Genomic DNA, 22839 nt, shown 5'->3' with positions numbered 1-22839 from the left:
GGTGTTCCTCCAAACACTTTGGTCCACGCTAAAAGACAAACTTTGGCGATGCAGCGGCATTCTTTGACTGCATCAGAAGAGCTTCCAGCGTGTGGCACACTCGCACTTCACAGGAGCAGTGATATGAGGAAGAAAGCTGGCACCGTGCGTTTGGTTCCACCATCACAGGTACTTTATTATTACAAGTCGACCAACTGTATCAAAACTGCAAGAACCTCAAAACCAGAGTGCAGAAGCTCTCTTCTGCTCGCCATTTCTCAACACTGTCACAAACGAAATGCATCAAATATTTAGAAAAAGAAAAGAAAAGAAAAATCTAAAGGCACATCTCTATCGTATTTACATTGCATACATTGTTGACAATAAAACAATAAAAAGCACACAAACAGTCCTAAAACCCTGGCCTCAGTGGCCTCGCTAAAGAAATGGTTATCCGTAAAATACATAGAATAACGCACCAGTTAGTCACAGTATTCAAAGCTACAACACACAGATGAGGGTTGGTGTTTACGTAACTTATGGCTTTATCTTGTTTTCATTCTGTATCATTGCTTGCGCGCCACTTTCTATGGCTCATTAGGTTCTCTTTAGGGACACTGGTCCTATCGGAGATGACCAAGGCATGACAGCATGTTTATTCAAAGGCCTATCAAAAACAACAACCTTTCACAAATCCAGTGACAATGACCAAATGATGTGCCAGTATTTCAGCTGAGAAAGAGATGAGAAGACGATAACACTTTGACGCCTGCCCTTTCAATTGGAAGCCGGAGCTGTGCCGTAATGTAGCTAAAGACAGAGCCAGGCCAGCTGTTTCCAAGTGTTTTGATAGTTTACTTCCCTGGTATCATTCTTCTCATCTATCTCCACAAGAAAATGTGTTCCTAAAATGTAAAAAAAAAAAAACAACATTCCAGTATGGCAAACAAATCTGACACGAAATGATCTCGTAGCCTAGTAGTCACACATCACCAGCACTGCTTATTCAATCCACAACCCCCCCCCCCAGGTAACATATGTACATGTACTTACAGCCTTTGTTTTTCCCAAAGCATCTTAAGATGTAATCTAAGGCTGAATGTGAGCCAAAACTCCTCCCACTGCTGATGGGTCATGTTGTATCTGATGGTCAGTTAGTGCTGGAGTCTGCTTTATATAGACATGCACCTGAAATACCTACCACAAAGATCAATACAACAATGGGGAGATTACATTGAGGCTGAGAGCTCTGTGCAGGCTGTGTGAATGTGTGTGAGTGTGTGTGAGGTGCAGGAGTGCAGGCATTGGAGAATTAGTTTTGTTCAGAGCGGAGCAATGTTGGTGTGGTAGTAGGAAGGAATGAACAAGGTGTACATGTGTGTGTTTCAGACATAGTCCAGGAAGACATCGGCTGTGCTCTGCAGCAGAGGCTGGGTCGGGGCTGTTGTGCTGCAGACTGAGCTCAGCCTTCGTGATGGCGCCCTCTGTTGCTCTGGAGCACCTGGCGCGTTGTTCAGCGTCAGGTACACCTGAGGAGTAAGTCAGGGAAATTCTGATGATATGTTCGTGCATTGAAGAAATACCACGTAACTAACTAAAAAAAAAAAAAAAAAGAGCCACGGCTTGTTCTGCTATCCTTGCCGCTTACATTCTTGGTATTTTCTGACAGCAGCAGTTCAGTTCTCTCCACCAGTTTTCTGAAGGAGGGCCTTTTCAAAGGATCGTGGTTCCAGCAGGACAGCATCATGTCATACCTACAGATGTGAGACTGCGATTAGTTTCTGAATCTGGATCCACATGCAAGACCCACAGATACAACCAACCAACAAACCCAACAAGTGGATAAACATTTCAGCCAGTGACTTAATTTTGTTTACCAAAGCAAACTGATAATTTCATTATATTAATGATTTAGAATGATACATTATGTCTTTTTTGTCTTGTCTATAGGATTGCACCATTTTTAAAAATAAATTTAATTGGTCTTCGAAATATGTGAAATATTTTATATTTCTTCATTGCTGTCTGTATGTCATCCATTTGTGTCATATGATTTTGCATTAATTAAAGCAAAACAAAACGCACATGAATCCAGCAGATGAACATCTTCAGCAATCCTGACTGAATGCACACATTCACTTCACTTCACTTCAGTTATTTCACGGGCGCTTTTATACTAAGCGACTTACAAGTGAGGAAACCACCATAAAGCTTCAGTGCAGTAAGAAACCCTGGGCTATTAAGGAGCAAAATCAATAGAAATTTATCTAAACAACGTAAAGTGCAGGTTAGCTGTGTTAGGGTGTTAGAGGTCTTAGTGTTTTCTGAGATGAGTCTGCAAGAAATTCTTGAACGAGAGAAGGACACCCCTGCTCTGATGTGGCTTGTTCCGTCAAATGAACCTTTGAACCAGAGGCCTGGACTGAAAGTGCCGTGGATCATTTACACATACACAAAGATTTTCAATCGTTTGGTGGCATTTTTCTGTTGAATAAGAGCAAAACTTTAAGCTAGCTGTGGAAATAGAAAGGTCCTCAAAATATTTGGCATTTTATGCTTACAGAAACCTGTAAAGCAGGAGGCAGCAGAAACAACGTCACATTTGAGGTAGCTAGCTCCATGATACCAAAGCCTCTTTAATGAAATAGTGCTCGCTGGTTTAAAATGAGCATATCTGGCTTACCAGTTAGCTAGCTACTGTCTGAATACATTTTAATTTAATAGTTGGTCCTTAACACCAAATATATCTACCTCATAGTATCATCAAACCTTGTTTGACTTTATGTAGTGTTTGGGCTCAAATGTGTGGCTTCAGTAGCCTGTGTCTGTGCTGTGGGCTCTAAAGAGAAGCTTTAGTAGTGCAGAAATCTAGAAGTTATCTGTGCATGTGATGGAGGAGTGCACGAAGCATGTAAAGGGGGTGACCTAAATAGCCCTGCATTAAGTAGTGCTAAGTGCCTGTGATGGAAGAATAGCATAGATAGTTAGTAATAGATACTGTATTTCCATAAAATCTGAACGTTTTAGCTAAGATTGCTATAAATGTGAGGCTAGTTGTTGGGAATGATGGATACAGTTCAGTATAATCTGCATGGCAGTGACTATAAGAAGAAGCCATGTAAGTGGAAGACCCAGCCCAAGAAGGTGGTGTATATGACAAAGAGAAGGGGTCCTAGTACCAAACCTTTGAGTGAGGTGCTGGGACGTTGGAATTAGTCTTTGCCATGACAATGAGGTACAATTCAAGCCAAGAGTGCCCGAACCATGCCTGAGATTCCCATCTCAGAGAGCACTGATAGTGGGATGTCAAGATTTCCCCCCCAAAAAACCTTTCTCTTTATTACCATTATTATAATTCTAATAATTTCATGTTTCTGTCACAACTAAAAATGTAATCACCCAATTCAGACCAGCATTAAACAGAGAATGTTGGTGAGGAAGTGCAACAGCATGTGTTGTGTTGTGTTGTGTTGTGTCCTGCTGTGAAGCACAAATCTGACTGGAACCAGTTGGTTGATGTAAACAGCACCGTCAGTACGACTGCTCACTGTGTTGTAGTTCCTGATTAACAGAAGCTACTGCTTCATCCAACTTTGCGTTTTTCTGAATAGGCTTGCTTTAGAGCAATGTCTCTTTAAAGTTTGGATGCTTACAGTGTGAAACATACTTTTTAAATTATTATTATCACGGTAAGATTTTTTGTTTTTGTTTTTTTAACCTAATAAGACATAATAAAGCAATCATCATACATTGTCAATGAAAATTCCTAACTGTAGCTTTTCTTTTATAAGAGCACTGATTCTCACTTACATCTCAGTGGGAGCGAATTCAGGCCTGTTCATCCTGTGCCCTTCTTGAATCATCCTGTAAAATGTGGATCCCACCTGCATCCCAGGGTACGGGCTATTTCCTGCAACACCAGCATGCAATACGCAGACCCTTAACAAAACTCATGGATTTATCCAATTCTGATGGTTTCTTAGTCAATATGACTTGATTACATAATTCACTCCTCTAAGTGATGTTGCATCTTAGGAAGCGTCATCACAGCCTCTAATGAGGCGCCAGTTTGCTCAAATTGATGATAATGATGGCGCGGGCATTATAGAAACAGATGCAATAGCACAGCTTTGACTGGAAATGTTACCCAGAGAGAAGATTTCCCAGAGCAGGATGCCGTAGGACCACACATCGCTCTCAAAGGTGTAGACGCAGTCAAAAATACTCTCTGGAGACATCCACTTGACGGGCAGACGAGCCTGCAGGAGGGAGAGCCATAATTCTTTTTTTCAATCATAAAAACATACAGTATCTCCTCTTTTAAAGATCGAAATTTTCCATTCAGTGTTTCGAAGAGTAGATTCTTCTCAGCAGTCAAAATAACCAGCAAACATTTTGATTAAGGTAAACAACTGATAGTGACTGATTGATTTGAATTGTAATGAAATAAATAATCAGTGGCAGCCCTGCATTTGGTCACATCTAAACAGTGCGTGCATTGTTTCAGTGAGTGAAAAGAAGCCTGCGTGGGTTTTTTTTGTTTGCCGGAGAAGGAACAATGAGACAGAGAAGTGAGGAGGGAACGATGATGGATGAATGGGAAGCGAGGGAACAGCTGAAAGACAGACTCACGTTTCCCCGGAGCACATAACTGGCATCAGTAGTGATGTCTCGAGCCAAGCCGAAGTCGCAGATCTTCGCCACCCTGCCGTGAGTCAGCAGAATGTTTCTGGCTGCGAGATCCCTGTGGATACACTGCACACACAAACAAACACGGAAATGAGTGCTGACCCCATACAATAAATACAAATGAGACAAGGCTGGTAAAGCTTGTTACTGAGCATTCAAACACAAAAGGGCAAACTGCTATGTTCACAACAGAAAAGCTGGACAATCAAGCTGGGTAAAAATATCTGGGAAAGCTTTGGAGTTAGCCGAATCGATTAGGCCTACTCATAAAATTCTGTCTGACCTTCATCAAAGTCACAAGTCCAGACAAGAACAATCTCTCTTTATCAGCAACAACCTTCCTCGGCTGTTTCCCAGCCCTGTAGAGGTCGTATCAAATTATTTGGGATTGTACCAGGATGACAAAACTTTACATTTAGCAAGTAAGAGGAGGTACCATAGCTGATTTGATATACTAAAAGTCACTGAACAAAAAAATAAATAAAAATCAATTACAAAAAACAACAATAATAATAATAGTATTAGTACTAAAAGAGCTCATATCTCATATCAGATCATAAATGTGTGATACCTCACAAAATAAATGCCACTTTGCTATCTTGTCCAGTTCTTTCTCAGTCCACAGTTACTTTGAACCAAGTGTTTCTGATCCCTACACACTGGAATCCTACTCAACATGACTGAATCTTGTCCTTTGCCGTCCGCAGGATACGACTGCGCAATCAGACCACAGCCCTAGGGTTTAAGTGATATTCCCATTTTATATTTACCTGCTTTATTTTACCTTTGAGAAGACCATAATGACAATGATATGACAATCTTTCACAATAAAAAAAGTCAAGTGGTGTAAAGTGTTTGTGTGTAATGTGTCATCTCTCATTTAGAATTACGTTTCACCGTCAGACATATTTTTTCAGTAATGTAGTACCATTACTTATACCAATCAGGGTTGCACAATGACTAATGTTGCTGAGTGGAATCATATGATATACAGGGTATACTGACCATCGGCTGCACGATGCCATCATGATGTGATTATTGCTTTTTGTTTGCTGCCATTGCAGAGGGGGCTGCTGGGTTTGACACATGAGATGTAGACTTCTCATTTCTCACCGCTGACCGGTTAAGTTATCATTGGCTTCCTTGTTATCTTAATTTGAACTGTGCCACAGAGGATGAAACAAAAACTACGGGGCCAAATTGAATGAAACTTGAGAGTGGAGTATGCCCAAAAGGACAACTTGTTAGTTTGTTGCGGATCCTGATCACTTTCTTTAAAGGTGAAAATAAAGCTTTGGCCTTGATGAATGATGCCTCTACAGTGGACATTGGGTTTATCAGAGCATTTTGAGGTGAAAGGAGTGGACAAAAACAATATAGTTATGGGCCACTAACACACAACAATGCCCTGATAAAAGCGGAAATGTGGCGTACAGATGAAAAGTACTGCAGAGTTGGGTGAGGATTCAGCCTAGGTTCATCACAACAAGTGTAATTCATGCCAATATTTAAATAAGCATACGAAACAGTGCGATATTATAATGAGGAAGCTGACTTAATTTATGTGCAATTTAAGAGCTAGAGCGAAGGCAGCTACACTGTATTTCTCATTGTAAATATACCTCAAGCTGACATCGAGCTTTCTGCATGAATGTTGGCCTCAATCCATATCATGATTTATTAACTAGTGGCAGCTCTTTTAAATCTCCCCTGTAACTACTCAATAAGTATGAAAACAGTGTACTAACGCCTTACATTCTTAGAGGTAATGTACTCCATTCCTTTGGCAACCTGGTAGGAAAAGCTGAGGAGATCTTCAGCATCCAGGGACAGCTCGTCTATGTCATCTAGACAGAGATGTCACTGTCAGCTTCAGTGCATGAATCGAGAGTTTATACAGACATTGCCTTGTGTCTTATGCAGTCTGTTGTGATTGGAAATGAAAAATGAGAGACTTACCTGACTGGGAGGACCTTTCTTTCTCAGAGGGACGCATGGGCATATATCCTGTACCAGTTGCATCTCTGCTGTACACACACAGACACACACATTAAAAGAAACCGCTTTCTGTTGTAATGCGTGTGAAGAATTTGCACACATAAACACCTTGTTGGCTCCGTCTGGTTCGAGATGTTGCGATAGTAACCATCCCTGACTTGGGAGTTTAGGAAGGACTGTCTTTTTCTTCGCAGGAAGTTGAGGAGGTCGCCATAGCAACAGTACTCCGTGATCACTAAAATTGGGCCTGGCAACATGCCGAGATTTAAAAAAAAAAAAAGAGTTAACAATCACCGCTCTTAAAACCATGACAGCACTTAGACAATGGAAATTAGACAAAAGATGATGGTTCTGTATTTGCAGTGCTGGGTTAGTCTTTTTAATAATGGCACGTGATGAGCATACGGTCATCTGGTTTTAACAGGAAGTGTGTCTGAAAGATGATATTGTTGTGTTGAATAACACTGGACAAATTTGTATCAGTATTGGACAACTTAAAATGAGGAACTTTTTGCACCCAGGCACCTGTCAAGTGTTCAGTCTACACATCCCAATAACATACTTGAGCACACTTTAATGGAATCCAATGAAAATGCTGCATTGCAATCAATACTGAGCTCTATGTAGAAAGGTAAATGATATCGATTGATAGCAAATTTGTGACAAGTCAAACTGCATCACGTCCTCATATTGGAGCAGGATGGTATAGAATTTTTAATCGGTGATTGGGTGCTCAGTGAGTCAGCACATAAGCATAAAGCATGTGCAAAAGCTTTTAAGGCAATCTTCCAAACATACTAGCAACCATAAAAACAGTCAATAAATAAGTAATGATAATAATAATAATAATAACAATAAAGCAGGCGCAAGAGGTTCAGAGTCCACACCCAATGAAGGTCAGAGCAAAAATATGACATCTTACAAACTGAAAGTTTGTTCATAGAGGCTCCTCTCACCTCCGACAGTGCAGGCTCCCAACAGGTTAACTATGTTCACATGGTTTCCAAGGTAACTGAGAACCTTCAGCTCTGACATCAGCGCTTCCTTCTCCGTGGAATGGGGGTTGGCTAAGATGATATCATCACAAGTTCTTGAGTAAATGAAGTCTTCAGTACTGTACGTGATGTTAAAATATGTTGTGACAACATGAAAGACGTACGTTTTAGCATCTTAACGGCGACGGTTGTAACAGTATCTGCGGAGCACAGTCCGTAAGCAGTGGCCCTTACCACCTTTCCAAAAGCTCCCGAGCCCAAGGTTTTACCTTTAAGTACACATCCCTTTAGCATTTTACTGAAGCAATGACACTTGCATGCACTTTCATCAACAGGAACACACACAATGTAGCAACACAAAGGCGGATGTCGTCATACCAAAGCGAAGCTTCTGTCGGGGAAACTCCCATTTGACATCATATGGCAGCTGGAGAGGGTCTATATATATGTAGTTGTTTCCATTGATGCTCTCAATGACCTTCCACTGGATTTGGAACTTTGGTTTCTGTTGATGTTTGGAGAGAAGAGAGGCCACAAATTTATAAAAAGAAAACTGATGTCCGAGCAGCTCCCCGACATTGCTTGTACGGGGATTGTACAGATATAGCTCATATTGTATGGCAATATCTCATCGCTCTTTTATCCAAGTTTGGATTGCTCAATGTACTTTAGTTGACAGCTTGTGTCTAGACTTTGCCTTTAGTATCCCATCGTAGATGCATATACTGGTGCTCAAGGAGTCTGACTCATCTGAGTGCAATAAAAGCAGCATGCTCGGGGGGGTGAATTAATGTCTCGAGGCGTGATTAGTGTCAAAAAATCCTTCAACTGCAGCATGTATGCACAGTGAATGGTTGATTAACTCCGTTCAAATTCATTAGGACACATTCATGCAGGACACATTCAAAAGGACATGATTTTTACTCTCTGCAGAATTACATCACCAAGTGCAGAAAAAACTGATGTTTCTAATTTTAAAATGCTCCACACGGCATGGAGGCAAGCCTGATTAGTAAATGAGAATGGGCCCTTTGCCAGAAGCTACTGGAGCCATTTCCTTTTCTGTGATGGAAACTGTATATCAATGTCTTGATTCTGTATAAACTATATATCTATAAACTGATTTGCAACTTAAGACAGGATTGATGGCCACTGAAGTTAAATTTATGACCCTATTACTCAAATCACACTTGCAATAGTACTATGGTATGTTCACGTCTTTCTTTTCTTACCTGCATGTATTTATAGAGTAGCACCACAAGAATGAGGCTTAGAAAGATGCCAGTAGCCACCATGCCAGTTAGAAGAGGAGTGAAGAGCTTATGGGGGACGATGCGTTCTGAGAATAAACAAACATCCAACACAATCAGAAATCTCATGGATCGCATTCAAGTATATACAAAGTTTTTACTGGCAGCTTTTACTGGCAGTTACACAAACATACTGGGTATGTGGGTTTCTTCCGTAGACGTAATGCATCACTCTTACTGAAGCCAATTCCATGTCTTACCCTAAATCCAATTGTTGACAGACATAAAGCTATCTAAACTTGTGGACTTCAGCATTTTTCATTCCTAAAGCTTTCAGACTCCGGAGGTAAAGGTTTCTGATGCCATGAATATAGTAAAACAAGCCCCCCCCCCCCACACACACACATACACCAACACGCACAGCCACATCCTCTTCCTCCACCGTTACGACAGACAGCTGCAGCAGTGGTGTTTGTTTGTGTGACAAGGATTAGTGAGTCTACGCCATATAATCCCAGCCTGCACAGTCAGCATACACTAATCTTATTCAATCTGTACCCAGTAACCACACACCTGGCCTCTGCACACGCAGGGTCAATGGGTTTGTGCGTCTGCATGCGTATTTCTACAATGTCGTTGAGGTACATACAAGATAAACCCCCACCCCCCGCCCAGACTGTGGCCCCCCTGCTTTATCAGCTCTCTGTGTGCAGGCTCTACATAAACTGTAGATGTGTGTGTGTGCATGTCATACCACTGATGGAGAAAAGTGTGTAGGCCTCTTCTCCCTCCGTAGAGGCCACACACTCCAGAGTGTGGTACTGAGTGTGCTCTTTGCTGACATTCAGTCGGCTCTCCACCTCGCTCCTGCCAAAGGCTGACTCTGTCAGCATGGCGACCTCTGGGGTCTCCCACTGGGTGGCATTAGGCAGTCGTGAGCACCTGTTGAGCGGTCACAATTGGTTAAGATGCCTGTTTTACCTTCTTCGCTAACTTTTCCCATCCGATCTGTCTAATGGAAAGTTTTAGGATTTAAATACAACTGACAGATTACAGTAAAAAAAATAAACAAAAGAGCAAAGGAGATCAATAATTTCCATCATACTAAGATTCAAGGAGCATAATTTTATCTGGATGGATTTCCTGCTTTGTTTTCATCCATTTCTATTTTCTTATAACGTCAACACTGTTTTCTATTTATTCTTGTCAAAGGTACTTGTAGGTGCAGTTTTAAAGCCAGTTGCTGGAAGTTGTTTCTGTATTTAATTACAGTCAAATCATTTGGTCTAGACTCTCCTGAATCCTGTCTTACGTATATGTATCATCATGTGGACGCATAACAGAGATGTATCTCATCACTGGGGTCAAACTTCTCTGCTTTTGAACTTTCCTCTCTTTATAGAAATACCAAAAATAATTCCAAAGGTTTTTCAATGTCATTCTAGAAAAAAAGCTAAATGTTTTATTTCCTTGATAACAGAATTATTCCAGAATTTCTTCCTAACCTGAAATCTTGAACTCTAGTTTTTAATACTTCTGAGATTCATAAAACTACGCCACAGCCCTTCTGTGCTAATCAGCTCATATAGTCGAAAACATGACATTTTTAGAAATAAATCAAAATTCTATTTCGCTACCTCTCAGTGTGTGTTTTGGTTGATTATATAAAAAAGCGTTTGTGTAAAAGCTGGGGACATTAAGCTGTTAATCCATTTGTGCTCCTTTGAGCATCCCCTTGTCTCAGAGAAACAGCCAAATAAAACTAGAAATAGAGCCATGTTTGACATTGAAGCAGCACAAGTGGTCTGATGTCAGGTAGCAATAATGGTAAAACTACTATTTCCACGCTGAAAAACCCCCAAAACAAACCAGGCTGATGGTTGTGAAGCAATAAAGCAAAACGTGTCAGTCGTTTCTTCTTCTATTTCATCATCTTTTTCTGCCTGATGGGAGCTAAATCTAAAAGGCAAACAAAATGAGATCACACGAGTGCAGTAAATGTTTGGCGTACCTTGTGTGGGGCAGCTCACAGAAGAACCACCTGATTTTAGGGACTGGATAACCTGCAGCAATGCACCGTACCTGTCCCCCAACTGGCCCCTCCTGGGCAATGATAACAGGCTTACCTTAAAGAAATAAAATGACAGACACAAACTTAGAAAATAAATAAAACATACACAGTAACGGTAGCCGTCCACTATTCCGGCACGTCAACTTAACTCGCCGGATTGGATGCCTAGTCTCGCCGTGTTGCTACTGCAGTGGGCGTGTACAGAGGGGCTTGTATACGAAGTTGTAGATAGAACATACGGGCTCCGGGGGAAAGTAAATAACTTGTGATTTTAACCAACCGAAGTTTCTCCCTCTAAAAATTTGAGTTTTGGAGGGAAATGAATGTGTATAAATCGTCAGCAATGGAACATTATTTCGTATTTCACCATGGCTGTGGATCTGCGAGCGAGGAGAGCTGCTGTGCTGCTGTGCTGCTGGGACACAGGAGATCACATGATCTACTTTCATTGGATAACGCACTCCGTCTGCCGTGGCAAATTTGCATAAAGTTCGGCCGAGCCCAACTTTTTGACGTGCCGCAGGTCCGCCGCTCGCCGTGCCGGAATCCCAGCATGCTTTGCGAGCACGGCGACAACGATCGGCCGGATTTCATTGAAAATGAATTGAATGCGTCGGATACGGCTTGACGTGCCGGAATAGTGGACGCCTACCCTAAGCCTTTGTTTATAAATGCTGGTGACCTCGGGCAATCTTCATTTCATGCATTATGGACACACATTGGCCTCAACTGAACTGAACAACAAAATAAGGATCTTAAGGGTTACTTTGACGTACACGCTTTAAGAAAATGAAGTTTTAACCATGTAACACATTGTAACAAATGCGTGGGTTACTTACTGTTGACATACACGTGAAATAAATGATCAGCAGACGCGTCTTCATGGCTGGCTGAGAACTTGTAGATCCCCCCCTCCGAGCCGAGAACTCTAACTAGTCTCAGCTCACTGATGTATCTGATGAAAATACGAACATGGTTTTAAAAATGTGTCACACGCTGCAATTCTGGCATACTGTGAACTCACGTGTACCTGTATTTACGGCGGTGGACAGTGATAACATGCTCCGTGGTGTTGAGGACACGCTTGCCATTGTACGACCAGGACAGGGAGCGCAGTGTAGGATGGGCATCGAATTCTACTCTGAGGCTCAGGCTCTCCCCTTCTTTAACATTCACCTGGATGGGACCTGGATGTCCGAACATGGTTATGAACCCCTGATCTGAAGAACAGAGATATACTGGATTGCTGGAGAGAAAAAAAGGTGTATACAGACTTTGAGGTACTCCTCTGCTGAAGCTTTGTGTTATCTTAGGGGTGACAATCACCTGACTTGTGTCATGTTCTCTGTACGCTGTAATTACATAATAATGATGTATGGTTCCTTGAGGCACTGACTTGAAATTTGCATGGTATGCAAATGAGGCATGACAGCACCCGCAAAAAGCATTCAGTTTTGGTCGTTTAAAACTGGTTTGACCGTGTAAGCTTCAGCAGGGTGCAGGTTTTTAGTGTCATTTTTCAGTTAGGACCAACGGTTAACATTTGTGTCAACAAACCAGCTTTAAAACTTACAGCGTACGTCCAGCTGCACTGCTGCGTTGCTGCTGCCTATTTCGTTGTGGGCGTGGCAGCGGTAAGTGCCTGAGTCTGATTGGCTGACATCTGCGAGCAACAGCGAGGTGGAACGTTGATAACAATGGGAACCAGACAGGATGTGTGAGTTCTGGAATTCCTTAGGATGCTGCAAAGCATTAGTGACAAACATGCAATATCAACAGGTATATAATCCTCCTTAATATGCAAGATGTAAACAACTTTAAAGGGATACTATGTGGAACATGTATGTTTAGTGTTCATAAATGCAAGGACCTGATCAACTTGGACCTCCCTCTCCTTCTCTGCTGATAATCTTACATGAGATGTACTTCAAAACCAGGAGGTAGTAGATCAAAAATTCCACAATTGTTCTTGTCAAGATCAAGAAAAATAAAAAAGCTTTTGTTTCCTGTGTGAGCTGCTTTTTGAGGAAAGCTTACCAGAGTTCACTAACAGGAGGTATGAACTCTTGTAGCATAATCAGAAACTCTTAGTTCCCAGTGGTTGAATGCAGCATATCAGCTGGATATTGTGCGGAATTGGTAAAATGAACAAAGCATTAAATCAGTAAAAATAATGTGCAGTTGTCTCACAGCTGATATGACACGTCTAAACCTCTTCACAACCACAGAGAGGCTGTTGTTTGATTTTAGGGTGAAAGCCAACTTTTTGCTGACCAAAGTGTATGTGTTTGACAGAATGTTGTACTCAGTGTTGTTTTTAATCCTGCCTTCTGTAAGCTGCAACATTTACCCAAAGGTTTCACTCAAGAAATGCTCCAAATTCAGCTAAATGAGAAGTATGGTAAATACTAGCAGAGGGCTGTGTCTCTGCAGGAAAATGAACACTGCTGGTGAGTCAGAAGAACAGGGATCACTATGTTATTAGTTTCAGGTTTCTTTTTTTTTAAATGTTCTGTAAAGTATTACTTAACACCATTTCCATTCAGCACTAACCATTAAAAACTCTAAATATTGTTTGTGTCATGAGGCAGAGTAGAGAGTTTAACAACCAGGCAATCAATCATGCAGGCTTTAAAATTCAAAACAGTTTCCTGACATCAATCTTACCGCTGCCGAAGGGTAGTCCCACTTAAGATTGAAGTCCGGGTTGACATTGGTGGAGCTACAAGTAAGCTCAAACTGCTCTCCTGTCTTTAGGATGACGGTGTCTTTATGGGACAAAGTGATCACTGGGCGCAACTCTGGCACTGGATTAAAGGACACAAAAGCAACATTATCATACTTGTATGTTTAGTGACGTTGTCTAATCCAGCCCACTGTCATCATAACTCCCCTGTTTGCCTTGTATCAATTTTCCAACAAATTGCAACGTGCGCTTCTCATTTCATGCCGCTTCTGTAGTCACTGTATGTCATTGTAATTATTTTGTTTTAGAGGGCATTTTTCATGCCTATAAATCATGAATCCACGTTTGTGTCTACGAGCATTTCTTTATTCTCCTAAATGCGGTTGATGCACAACGTCACTTCTCATTAACAGAAAAACACAACAACAACAACAAAGCTATCATATTTACACACCAAGAGAAATGAGCCTCAAGGGTGTGTGACCAGCGGCGTATATTCACATGACAGTGCACAAACGCTCAATTGTGCATATGCAGACACATTAATGACATGATCCAGTTCTAACATTAAATGCCCATCACTTGCTGTGTTTGTTCTGCTGTAATTCCATTAAACACAAACACAGCCTTCATGCTCCACTGCATGTTTTTTCAGTGCCGGATTCAGATCTCTTGGCTCCTCCCTCCCATATGTTTCCTCTCCTTTTCCCCATCAGTCAAAAGGACACTGCTTTAACCCCAACACTTCACCTCCAGATAGGGGGGGAGTGGACTAAAATGTGATCAGTTTCCACTGACATCCATTTAAATTCCTGCTCCGATAAAAACTATGTTTTTTTCTTTTCGACATGTCCATAAGACGGTTTTTGTGTGTCGAAAAACATATGAGCAAAAAGAGTCATTAATGCTATGGCTGAGGATTTCTACTTTGAGTCTGCATAGTACCATAGACTCAGAAAGGCAAAGTCAGACAGGAAGGTATGTTCCGTGTAGAAGATTGGGGGACACAATCCTGGCTACTTGGAGTGTGGAGCTTTACAGCTGTTATGGATGTGTTGTTAGAACTCAATTAAGTGAGAAGCTAGTGCAAGCTCTTCGGAGAAGACCTAGGCCACGCAATGAGACATGGCTCTCTGTCAGTTGAGTGAGCCGGGAGCTGATGAGTTTGCAGAGATAGCTCTTGGTTGAGCGAGCTGGAAGCTTGGGAGCTTGGAGCTCATGGAAGCCAAGGAGCCAGCCGAGCTAGCACTTAGCTGTGGCTAAAACATTGCATTTTTCTAAAAATGCTGAAAGCAACAGAAAGTGAATAGATTACCATTCGCATACTTCCCCTTGCATCCGACCTTGCATAATTTAGCTCCTACCTAATAATTACATTCTGGTTCAAGCGTAAAGCTGAAATGCCCCTGTTTTAGAAGTGGTCATTGCATAGCATAGCGGAGACAGAGCAGTTAAGGGTCATCTGTTGGTGGGTGAAGATCTGGGTGGGGCCACGTTAGCATATTCGTAGATTTCCACTTACTTAATGAGGAAAAAAGTGCAGTTATTCCGATTTTAAGGTCATAAGATATGTTAAAAACTGCAAAATGTATGATTTTGAGGAAGATAGATTACATTTTAAGGGATTTGAATAGCTACTGGAGTGAGACATTATCTTGCGTTCAATATATGTTGTATTTTGATATGATATTCGTAATTCATAAGAAGTGTTGGTTCAGGCTATACAACTACTGTATGCATTATAATGAGACCAAAAGGATCAATGCTACTGACTTTGATGATCTTCTGATTTGTCCAACTTGGTCTGTCGCAATAATGATTTCATTTGAAAATGTAAAGTTATCGTTCAATGCATCATTGAATGTTAACTTATGACATGTCCAGGGTGTACGCTGCAACTCACCGGGTGGTATCTGGAATAGGCTCCAAGGAGAAATGCTCAAAGCTTATTTAGTCCCAAAAACTTTGAGATTGCATTATGCATTCCACCTCTTTTGCTGTTCAAATGGACTATTCACCTGCATGTGCACTCAAAGGTTTCTCAACTCATGAGAAACCAGAAAGCTCCTTGTACCTAAACTTTGTTCCTTTCCAGTAGATCCTGCATATTCCATCCATCCATCCATTTTCTAAACCCGCTGAATCCGTCGGTCGGGTCGCGGGGGGTGCTGGAGCCTATCCCAGCTGTCATAGGGCGAGAGGCAGGGTGCACCCTGGACAGGCCGCCAGTCCATCACAGGGCCACACAGAGACAAACGAGACTAACAACCACACACACGCTATCCTCCATTTTCATTTACAAATATAATACACAATGGAGGCGCAAACATTCATCTGATAACATTCCATTAGTAAGGCAAACACTTTAGCTTTCCTTCCAGTTACTAGATGGATGCATGTTTTTCGGCTGAAAAAGTAGATCTCAAGTGAAATAAAGCTGTAGATATTCTCTTCTTATTTCAAATGTTTTCTTTAAGCCTCTTTTCTGCCAACACATGGTGTATTCGCTCCGTCTCCTCTCTCCCTCCATTTTCAGCATCATTAACACCCATGAGACAATTCTAGTGAAGCTCTGCCACTGGTATGTAAACCCTCTCACTGACATGGACTACACATTACACTTTACTCAGCCGTCATAACGCTTACTCACCGAGTCGAACATCCACAGAGTACGGGCTTGACATCACTTTTACTCCACCGAGCTGTCCCACACATACGTAACGGCCATTATAATCCTTCCTAGCACTGCTGATGATGATGCCTCGCTGCAGGTTGCTGTGGTAACTCATACCAGAGGGCAAAGGTTCTCCATCATAGGTCTCCAAAGCCAGGTTAGTGACCTCAGGGTCGGTCACAAGACACGGGATGATGCAGTTCTCACCTGCTCGCACCAGAATGACATTCACCATGGTGCGCTGGAAGGCATTCTGTGGGTCTAAGAAGACGGCGGGCAGAGGGAATTTGGGTAAATAATTGAAATCGCAATAGACGTACATGTGCAGTCCCAAACCTCTCCCCTTACACCAAACACTCACCTTTAACGTAAACGTAGATGGAGCTGTGTTCCAGCGTGCTGTTGTTGACACACATGTAACGGCCCATGTGGTAGACCTGCACCGCTGACAACCTGACAGAAGCCACTCCGCCCTCTTCCACTTCCCCCTCAAGCCTCCGGGCCTTCTCTCTCTGCCACCTCAACTTAGATGGGGTGCCAGATGTTGTGGCATTGTCATGGCAACGTAGCTCCAGTTTCCCCTTTTTGGGAACCACTATGTGAGGCCCGCTGGGGGAGATGATTGGCTCAGACCACACTGGAAACAGAGGGCAAACAGTATGGTCCATGCGCGGTGGAATCAAATGCTATTTTTTAAAAGCTGGATTCAGTTTCAGTGAACAACCGAGTCAAAAGAACAAAAATAGATAGTGTATTTAGATTTTTTTAGGTTGTACCTTTTATGAGCTGTCAGACAATATGAAATATTTTTAAAAATCCAAGATGAAAAGGACAGTGTGCTTGAAAAGCTGCAAAGAAATGTGTTGGTATTCCTGCTTGAACAACCAATAAATCAAAATTTGATTTATTCATCATATCAGTTCTAGAACAGAGCAAAACCAAACACAACCTAATGTGATGGTTAAATAGGATGTTATCATTGGCACAGAGCCCCTCAGGACAGTGCTTTCTAACCACCACAGCTCAATCGAACAATCAATAATTATGAGCAGTCCTGCCTGAGTAATCATGTATTAAGTCCCCTAAATCCATTCCCTTAAGATGAGTAAAACTGAACCAACGTTTTAGTTTCAATTTGACCCGCAGCAGCCAGCCCCGCAAACAAGATTTCCACATGATAAGCACCATTTGAAGAACTGGGTTTTTCATGTGACTATTTATGCCTTCGGGCTCCAGTAGAGCTCAGAGATCAAGAGGCATCTGGATGCTCCCTCTAAAAAACATCAATAGAGCGTCAGTGTTTGCAGGCGGTGGGCGCATGTCTTCGAGCTGATGCGCGCAAGAGTATGCAGCTGATACTAAACAAGCTAAAGGTTTCACATAAAACCCGAGGCTGTTCTGTGACTCAAAAACTAAGCACTCACAAAAACACAAAAAGCTGTTAGATGTTGCAGAGGGAGTTTGTGTTAAAAAAAAAAGAAAAAGAAAAAACGGTGAGCGCCTTTTCTCTCTTCTCTCTGTTCCAGTCCGACCTAAAGACTTCATTTCGGCTTGAGTAAATAATTGATCATTTCCCAAAAAACACACTGAGGCATACACACTTACACGAACACGAGCACTTTCTGTGTTGCTTGCGCACGCGTACGCTAAAGCACGCACACACCTGTAGCCCATTTGAACAAGCAGCAACGACAAAAAAGCTCGCGCGCGCGCGCACCACGAACACAACCGTCCAGGTATGCAAATGAGCCCTGATACGCTCTGACGGGCTGGCAGGTTTACAGGACTTTACCGTTAAGAGTCCTTCACAGGAACTACGAGGAAACTGTTGCCTGTGTAAACTCTGTCAGGGGAAAAAAGCAGCGCTAAACATGCGCATTGATACATGCTGCTTCTCGCCAGTGTTTGTCTTAAATAAAGGACAAAAAAACGTTTAGACGTCAACAAAACGTGGGGTGCTACTAGGAGACTGGAAACCGAGTTTGACATATCTTGTGCGAGAAGATTTACAGAACTACACATTATGTAGAATTACAAAAGGTAATAAACAGTAGGATACATAAAAATACGATTTAAGTACAAATCTAGTACAAACTCTCAGTCAAATAGAATAATATAACTCAAGGGGGCAGCTGATGTAAAGACAGGGGTAGTGGTCATAAAAAAAAATCATTTTTAAAAAGTCCATATTGACAACACAATATATAAACAACATGACAAGGGTTTTTCTTACCTGTTAGAGGCAGCAAAATAAAACACGAGGCACATACAGCCCAGTGGCACCTCATTATTAGGCGGTTTGCGAGCTTTTTACTCTAGTCCATGCGCTTCCAGCGCTGAAATAACCATCCAGTGCTGCCAAACTGCAGAGCCCATCCACCGGAATAACACAGAACAAGTCGCTCGGACACAATGATTCCGCAGGCTCCGACTCCTTCTGATGGATCTCTGGAGCTTAAAGCAACAGTGTTGTTTCTCTCCTCTCATCTCCTCCCTCTCCAGGACGAACAGCCACTCCTTTCTATTTGTCCCGCATTGGCTGGACACTGGCCAAGGTGGTGAGTCGGTTATTACCCGGAAAAAAAGGGTTTCCATGCCAGCCTTTTTACACAGTCATTGCAGGAGAAAATATATATCTATATATTATATAGATATATCTATATATAAGTATATATATAGGCAAATTAATTCTGCATCAATGCTACTGCTGACTGATAATCAGGAAATTTTATTAAATGGCAGCATCTCTTCACAAACTTCCTGGACTGGGCCAGTGTCCCGTGGTGATGATGACAGCTCCCACTTGTTGGCAGGAGTTCTTTCAGTTTAAGATGCACTTCATGGGCTCACATTTCCAAGCTCTAATCAGCATTATATCTTCTCGCTTTTCCCTGATTTAATCAGTCAAGTAGGAGTCAATGAATGAACCCTAATGTGGTGTAGTGACGTGCAACAATTCTTTAGGTGAACCGGATGAAAGGAAAAGCCTTGAAACTTTAGGTAGATACCCACATGAACAAAGAAACTGATTTGGTTTCTTGTTATTCGTGCATTAACAAGCGTTAACAAGCATCTTATGAAAGCACCTTGTTTCCAATCACTGTCAAATATAAAGCCCAATGTCAGTAAATACGAGGATTCAAAATACACTGATTCAGTCATCAAAATTGCTTGCAACTAATGCCCACCAAACTCCAATATCTCTCTCTTTTACTACATTATGACTGCTTTAGTTGTTTTTTTGTGTAACACTCTACATTAAATGCAGGAAAACCAGACAAAAACACGAGAAGGTTCACAAACTTCAACACTGTTAATTAATGCAGCAAATGCTAATAAGCAGGATTTTTGCATGTCTTCATCCCAAACTGTGGCTTCAGAGGAAAATAAAGTTCCTCTTCTGGCCACAAGTCAGCCAACCATTATAATTGGCTTGTTCAAACCCTTAGATAAGATCCACAAGGATGCCCTATTTTGTTAATAACACAACAACACTTTGATAAAACACTTTTGCCACTTCCTGGTTGGATTTAGTCAGTAACATGACTTAGTCAGGGTGATGGCTAGGCCTAAAATACCTTCTTTTTCCAACAGGACCTCACCTTCGTGGCAGCCATTTTGCTGGTTGCCCCAAAATGACAGAAAATTAGAACATAAAAAGAGAAAAACAGCCTTTATTCACGTTTTCTTTTTTAATTCTTGTTTATATTGTGATTTAGTATCTTTCTCATTTTGTTGAATTTTAAGTAGATTCGTGATCCACTGGAAAGGCAATGGATTTTCTTCTTCTTTTGAGTTCTGTCCTCACATTCATCCAAGAAGACCTCTGCAGACACACTTATTCACCCACCGATTATAAGAAAAATTGATTATTATTACCCTAAAAACCATAAAAGGAATCTGTAGTTTTTTTTAATTCTGTTTTAGGACCTTCTGATAGCTGAGAGAGCTTAAGTCAGAGCACAATTGACTTGCATGCCTTGGGGTGGCCTTGTATGTTGAAGTGTGTGTTGTTATGTGCTGGCTTTGTGTAAGTTTGATTGGCGTTTTTCTTTTTAATCTTGTAGTCCGCGTGTGTGTGTGTTCTTTGTTGTGTTGATTTGGAAGAATATGTGAGAGGACACTGAGATTGTTGTGGGTTTTTTTTCTTACGCAGATAGACCTCACTGTTTTGCCCTACAGCTGCTCATGCCTCTCTCAGCACATGATGGCAGAATGAGGCTAAGCAAACTGGAACAGACGCAGAAGATTGCTTTCATGCGTTTTGTTTTTTTTCCCCTAGCCATTATTTGCTTGTGTTATTTGTGTAATTATCTGGAAAAAATGTGACTCGTGACGATGGTTACAGTTAAATATCCCCCTTTACAAGGCTAATGAGTAGAAGTCTTGCTCAGCCTGTTTTCCTGATGATTATGCAAAAAAGGACAAACTGATTGCTCTTTAGTGCAGACAAATGGAGCAACAGTTCGTGCAACCTTTGCCTAAAGGTGATGGCGTTTAAAGCCGAAAGCTCAGTTTAAAATGTACACCGTTTTAGGAGTGTGTGCTTGAGAGAGATGCTTTGGATGATGTTGGTGCCTAAAAAAAGAAAGTGCTTGTAAAACGTTTCAATGTACAATGCATAATGTGTTTATTAGGTACTTTTTAAGGCATTTGTGCAAAGATCAGCCAGTGGATCCCTGCAAATTCTAGTGTTTGTGGTAAAACAGATTATTCTCGCATCTAGTTGATAAACTAACCCTCGACCAAAAAGCGAAAGAGCCTATAGGCTTATTTGTGGTTCTCAAAATGGTCAACTTTAAAGTTTTTGTCATGGAAAAAAAAATAGTTATGGATCTAAAATGGCTTGGGTGGGATTCTAAACCTTTTTCCTCACGCAGTGAATGAGGATTTATGAGAATGCTAAGTTTAGTCCCACCATGAAATGATAGGCTAGTGCAAGTTATGAGGGGACAGACTTTAGCCAGAAGCTAGTGACTGCTACCCTGGCACTTGCAGCCATGCAAGTGGGTACTAGCAGCTATTGACTGCTTGCTTGGCCTTAGCCGTGGAGGTCAGCAGCTTGCGCCTGCTCACACAGCCTGAGGAGCCACTGATAGCCCGAACTAGCCGCCAGCTTACATCCCCTCTGAGCTTGTCTTAGCGTCCCTTTTCATTAGTTCCTCGCAGCACATGCAAAATAGCTGTAAAAACGTCCACTCCACAAGTAGTTAGAGTAGTTCCCGCAATCTTCTTCTTGGAACATACCTCGCCTTTCTGAGCCTTTGACCTCGCCTTTCTGAGACTGTAAATGGCACCCCACAGCTTCAAAGCAGAAATCCTCAGCCACAGCAAGGATGGCTGATATTGCTCATGATGTATCATGTTATGGACATGCTGACAAAGTTCAAAATTTTCATTTTAGCAGAGAATGTATTTAACTTTTTATTATGCAGTTGTGGCTTGAGACCTTCTGTTGAATATTTCGCAAGGCAAGCTGCACCTTGAGGTGTCAAAGTACAATCCACCTGTTCACCTGCTTGTAGTCCAGCTGTCCATATTCTCTATGAGGACGTCAGGTGCTGTGTTTGTGTGCAAGTGTGCGTCCAACAGGATCATCCATATGTCTACTGTCCACCGAGTTCACATGTCATTTGAGCAGTTTATATGCCAACCCTATTACATTATTCATTATCGAGGTGAGCGTCTACGGCAGATCTGGGCTGACTCACTGTGACTTTGTGTGTGTGTGTGTGTGTGTGTGTGTGTGTGTGTGTGTGTGTGGATCCGCAGCGTGACTCACTCGGTGCTTTTAGACAGATGAGGACACCAGTCTCACTGAGGGCAACAGCGGTTTTATACAAGAAAAATGGCCACGTAGATTAGATTACGTAATAAAAAACATTCCTCCTTCTCCTCTGCCCCCCCCCGTCCTCTTGTTCTCTTCAATGACGCACACACACAGGCACACACGTATCCCAACTCAATCACCTATAACTGGAGATTATCTTCACACCCTCAGGCGGAAGGGACGCACACCTTCTTAAACACACAAAGATGGACAGAAAAACCTGCACACAGCTCAAACAGCACCTCATCATTCCTCTTTTTGATGATTGGCTAAATGCTCAGCGCAACATTTTTTCTAATGCAATCCAACTCTTCTCTCTGTCTGCTGACTGGGCATTAAAAACCTGATATCTGTATCCATTTGTCTTCTCCTTTAATACGGTCAGAGCAGGAGAGTCTTTTTTTTTTTTTTTTACTATTTGCTTTGTGTGGTTGTTAAGTGTCCATCCGTGGTTCAGTTGTGGTGCTTCACATTTCAGTGATGACCCATCAGAACAGAGTGGACTAAAAGCTATGGGTCAAAAGGTGAAAAAAAAACATGTATATTCTTCTTTTAGAGGAGCAAAGTAAGGCCTTTACTTTGATTAGACACACTGATGAGATGACACTGCAGAACAACTTAAATCTTAAAGGAAAGCTATAAAATTTAGAAAATGTTTTTATCTAAG

General features: G+C 41.7%; 1 protein-coding gene across 3 annotated transcripts; it reads right to left on the bottom strand.

The window, feature by feature from the left end:
* Positions 1–149: 149 nt before the first annotated feature.
* Positions 150–18786, bottom strand: kitb (KIT proto-oncogene, receptor tyrosine kinase b). 3 transcript variants are annotated; one of them, XM_075462744.1, is made up of 21 exons: positions 18576–18786; positions 16704–16979; positions 16319–16603; positions 13650–13789; positions 12556–12724; positions 12013–12202; positions 11822–11937; positions 10923–11037; positions 9666–9853; positions 8894–9000; positions 8040–8166; positions 7826–7930; positions 7623–7733; positions 6775–6913; positions 6628–6695; positions 6424–6515; positions 4612–4734; positions 4127–4238; positions 3790–3889; positions 1628–1733; positions 150–1508 (listed from the first exon to the last, which is right to left on the bottom strand). In XM_075462744.1, exons 1-21 carry the CDS (start codon positions 18628–18630, stop codon positions 1365–1367), a joined length of 2868 nt encoding a protein of 955 aa, XP_075318859.1. In that variant the 5' UTR covers positions 18631–18786; the 3' UTR covers positions 150–1364. The 3 variants fall into 3 exon arrangements, with proteins under 3 accessions (XP_075318859.1, XP_075318860.1, XP_075318861.1); XM_075462745.1 differs by having other exon boundaries at positions 6628–6692; XM_075462746.1 differs by lacking the exons at positions 150–1508; positions 1628–1733 and having other exon boundaries at positions 3786–3889.
* Between the last annotated feature and the right edge of the window lie 4053 nt (positions 18787–22839).

This window comes from Odontesthes bonariensis, chromosome 4 (genome assembly GCF_027942865.1).
Source record: "Odontesthes bonariensis isolate fOdoBon6 chromosome 4, fOdoBon6.hap1, whole genome shotgun sequence".
Lineage (NCBI taxonomy): Eukaryota > Metazoa > Chordata > Actinopteri > Atheriniformes > Atherinopsidae > Odontesthes > Odontesthes bonariensis.
The sequence above is the reverse complement of the archived record's forward strand: the minus strand, read 5'-3'. Positions and strand labels throughout refer to the sequence as shown.

Coding starts and splice junctions, on each gene's coding strand:
- kitb (XM_075462744.1), bottom strand. CDS start 18,630: ATGAGGTGCCACTGGGCTGTATGTGCCTCGTGTTTTATTTTGCTGCCT. Junction 13,790..16,318: donor CTCTGTGGATGTTCGACTCG/GTGAGTAAGCGT, acceptor CCTTTAATCCAG/TGCCAGAGTTGCGCCCAGTG. Junction 9,001..9,665: donor CACACTTTTCTCCATCAGTG/GTATGACATGCA, acceptor GTTTATTCTCAG/AACGCATCGTCCCCCATAAG.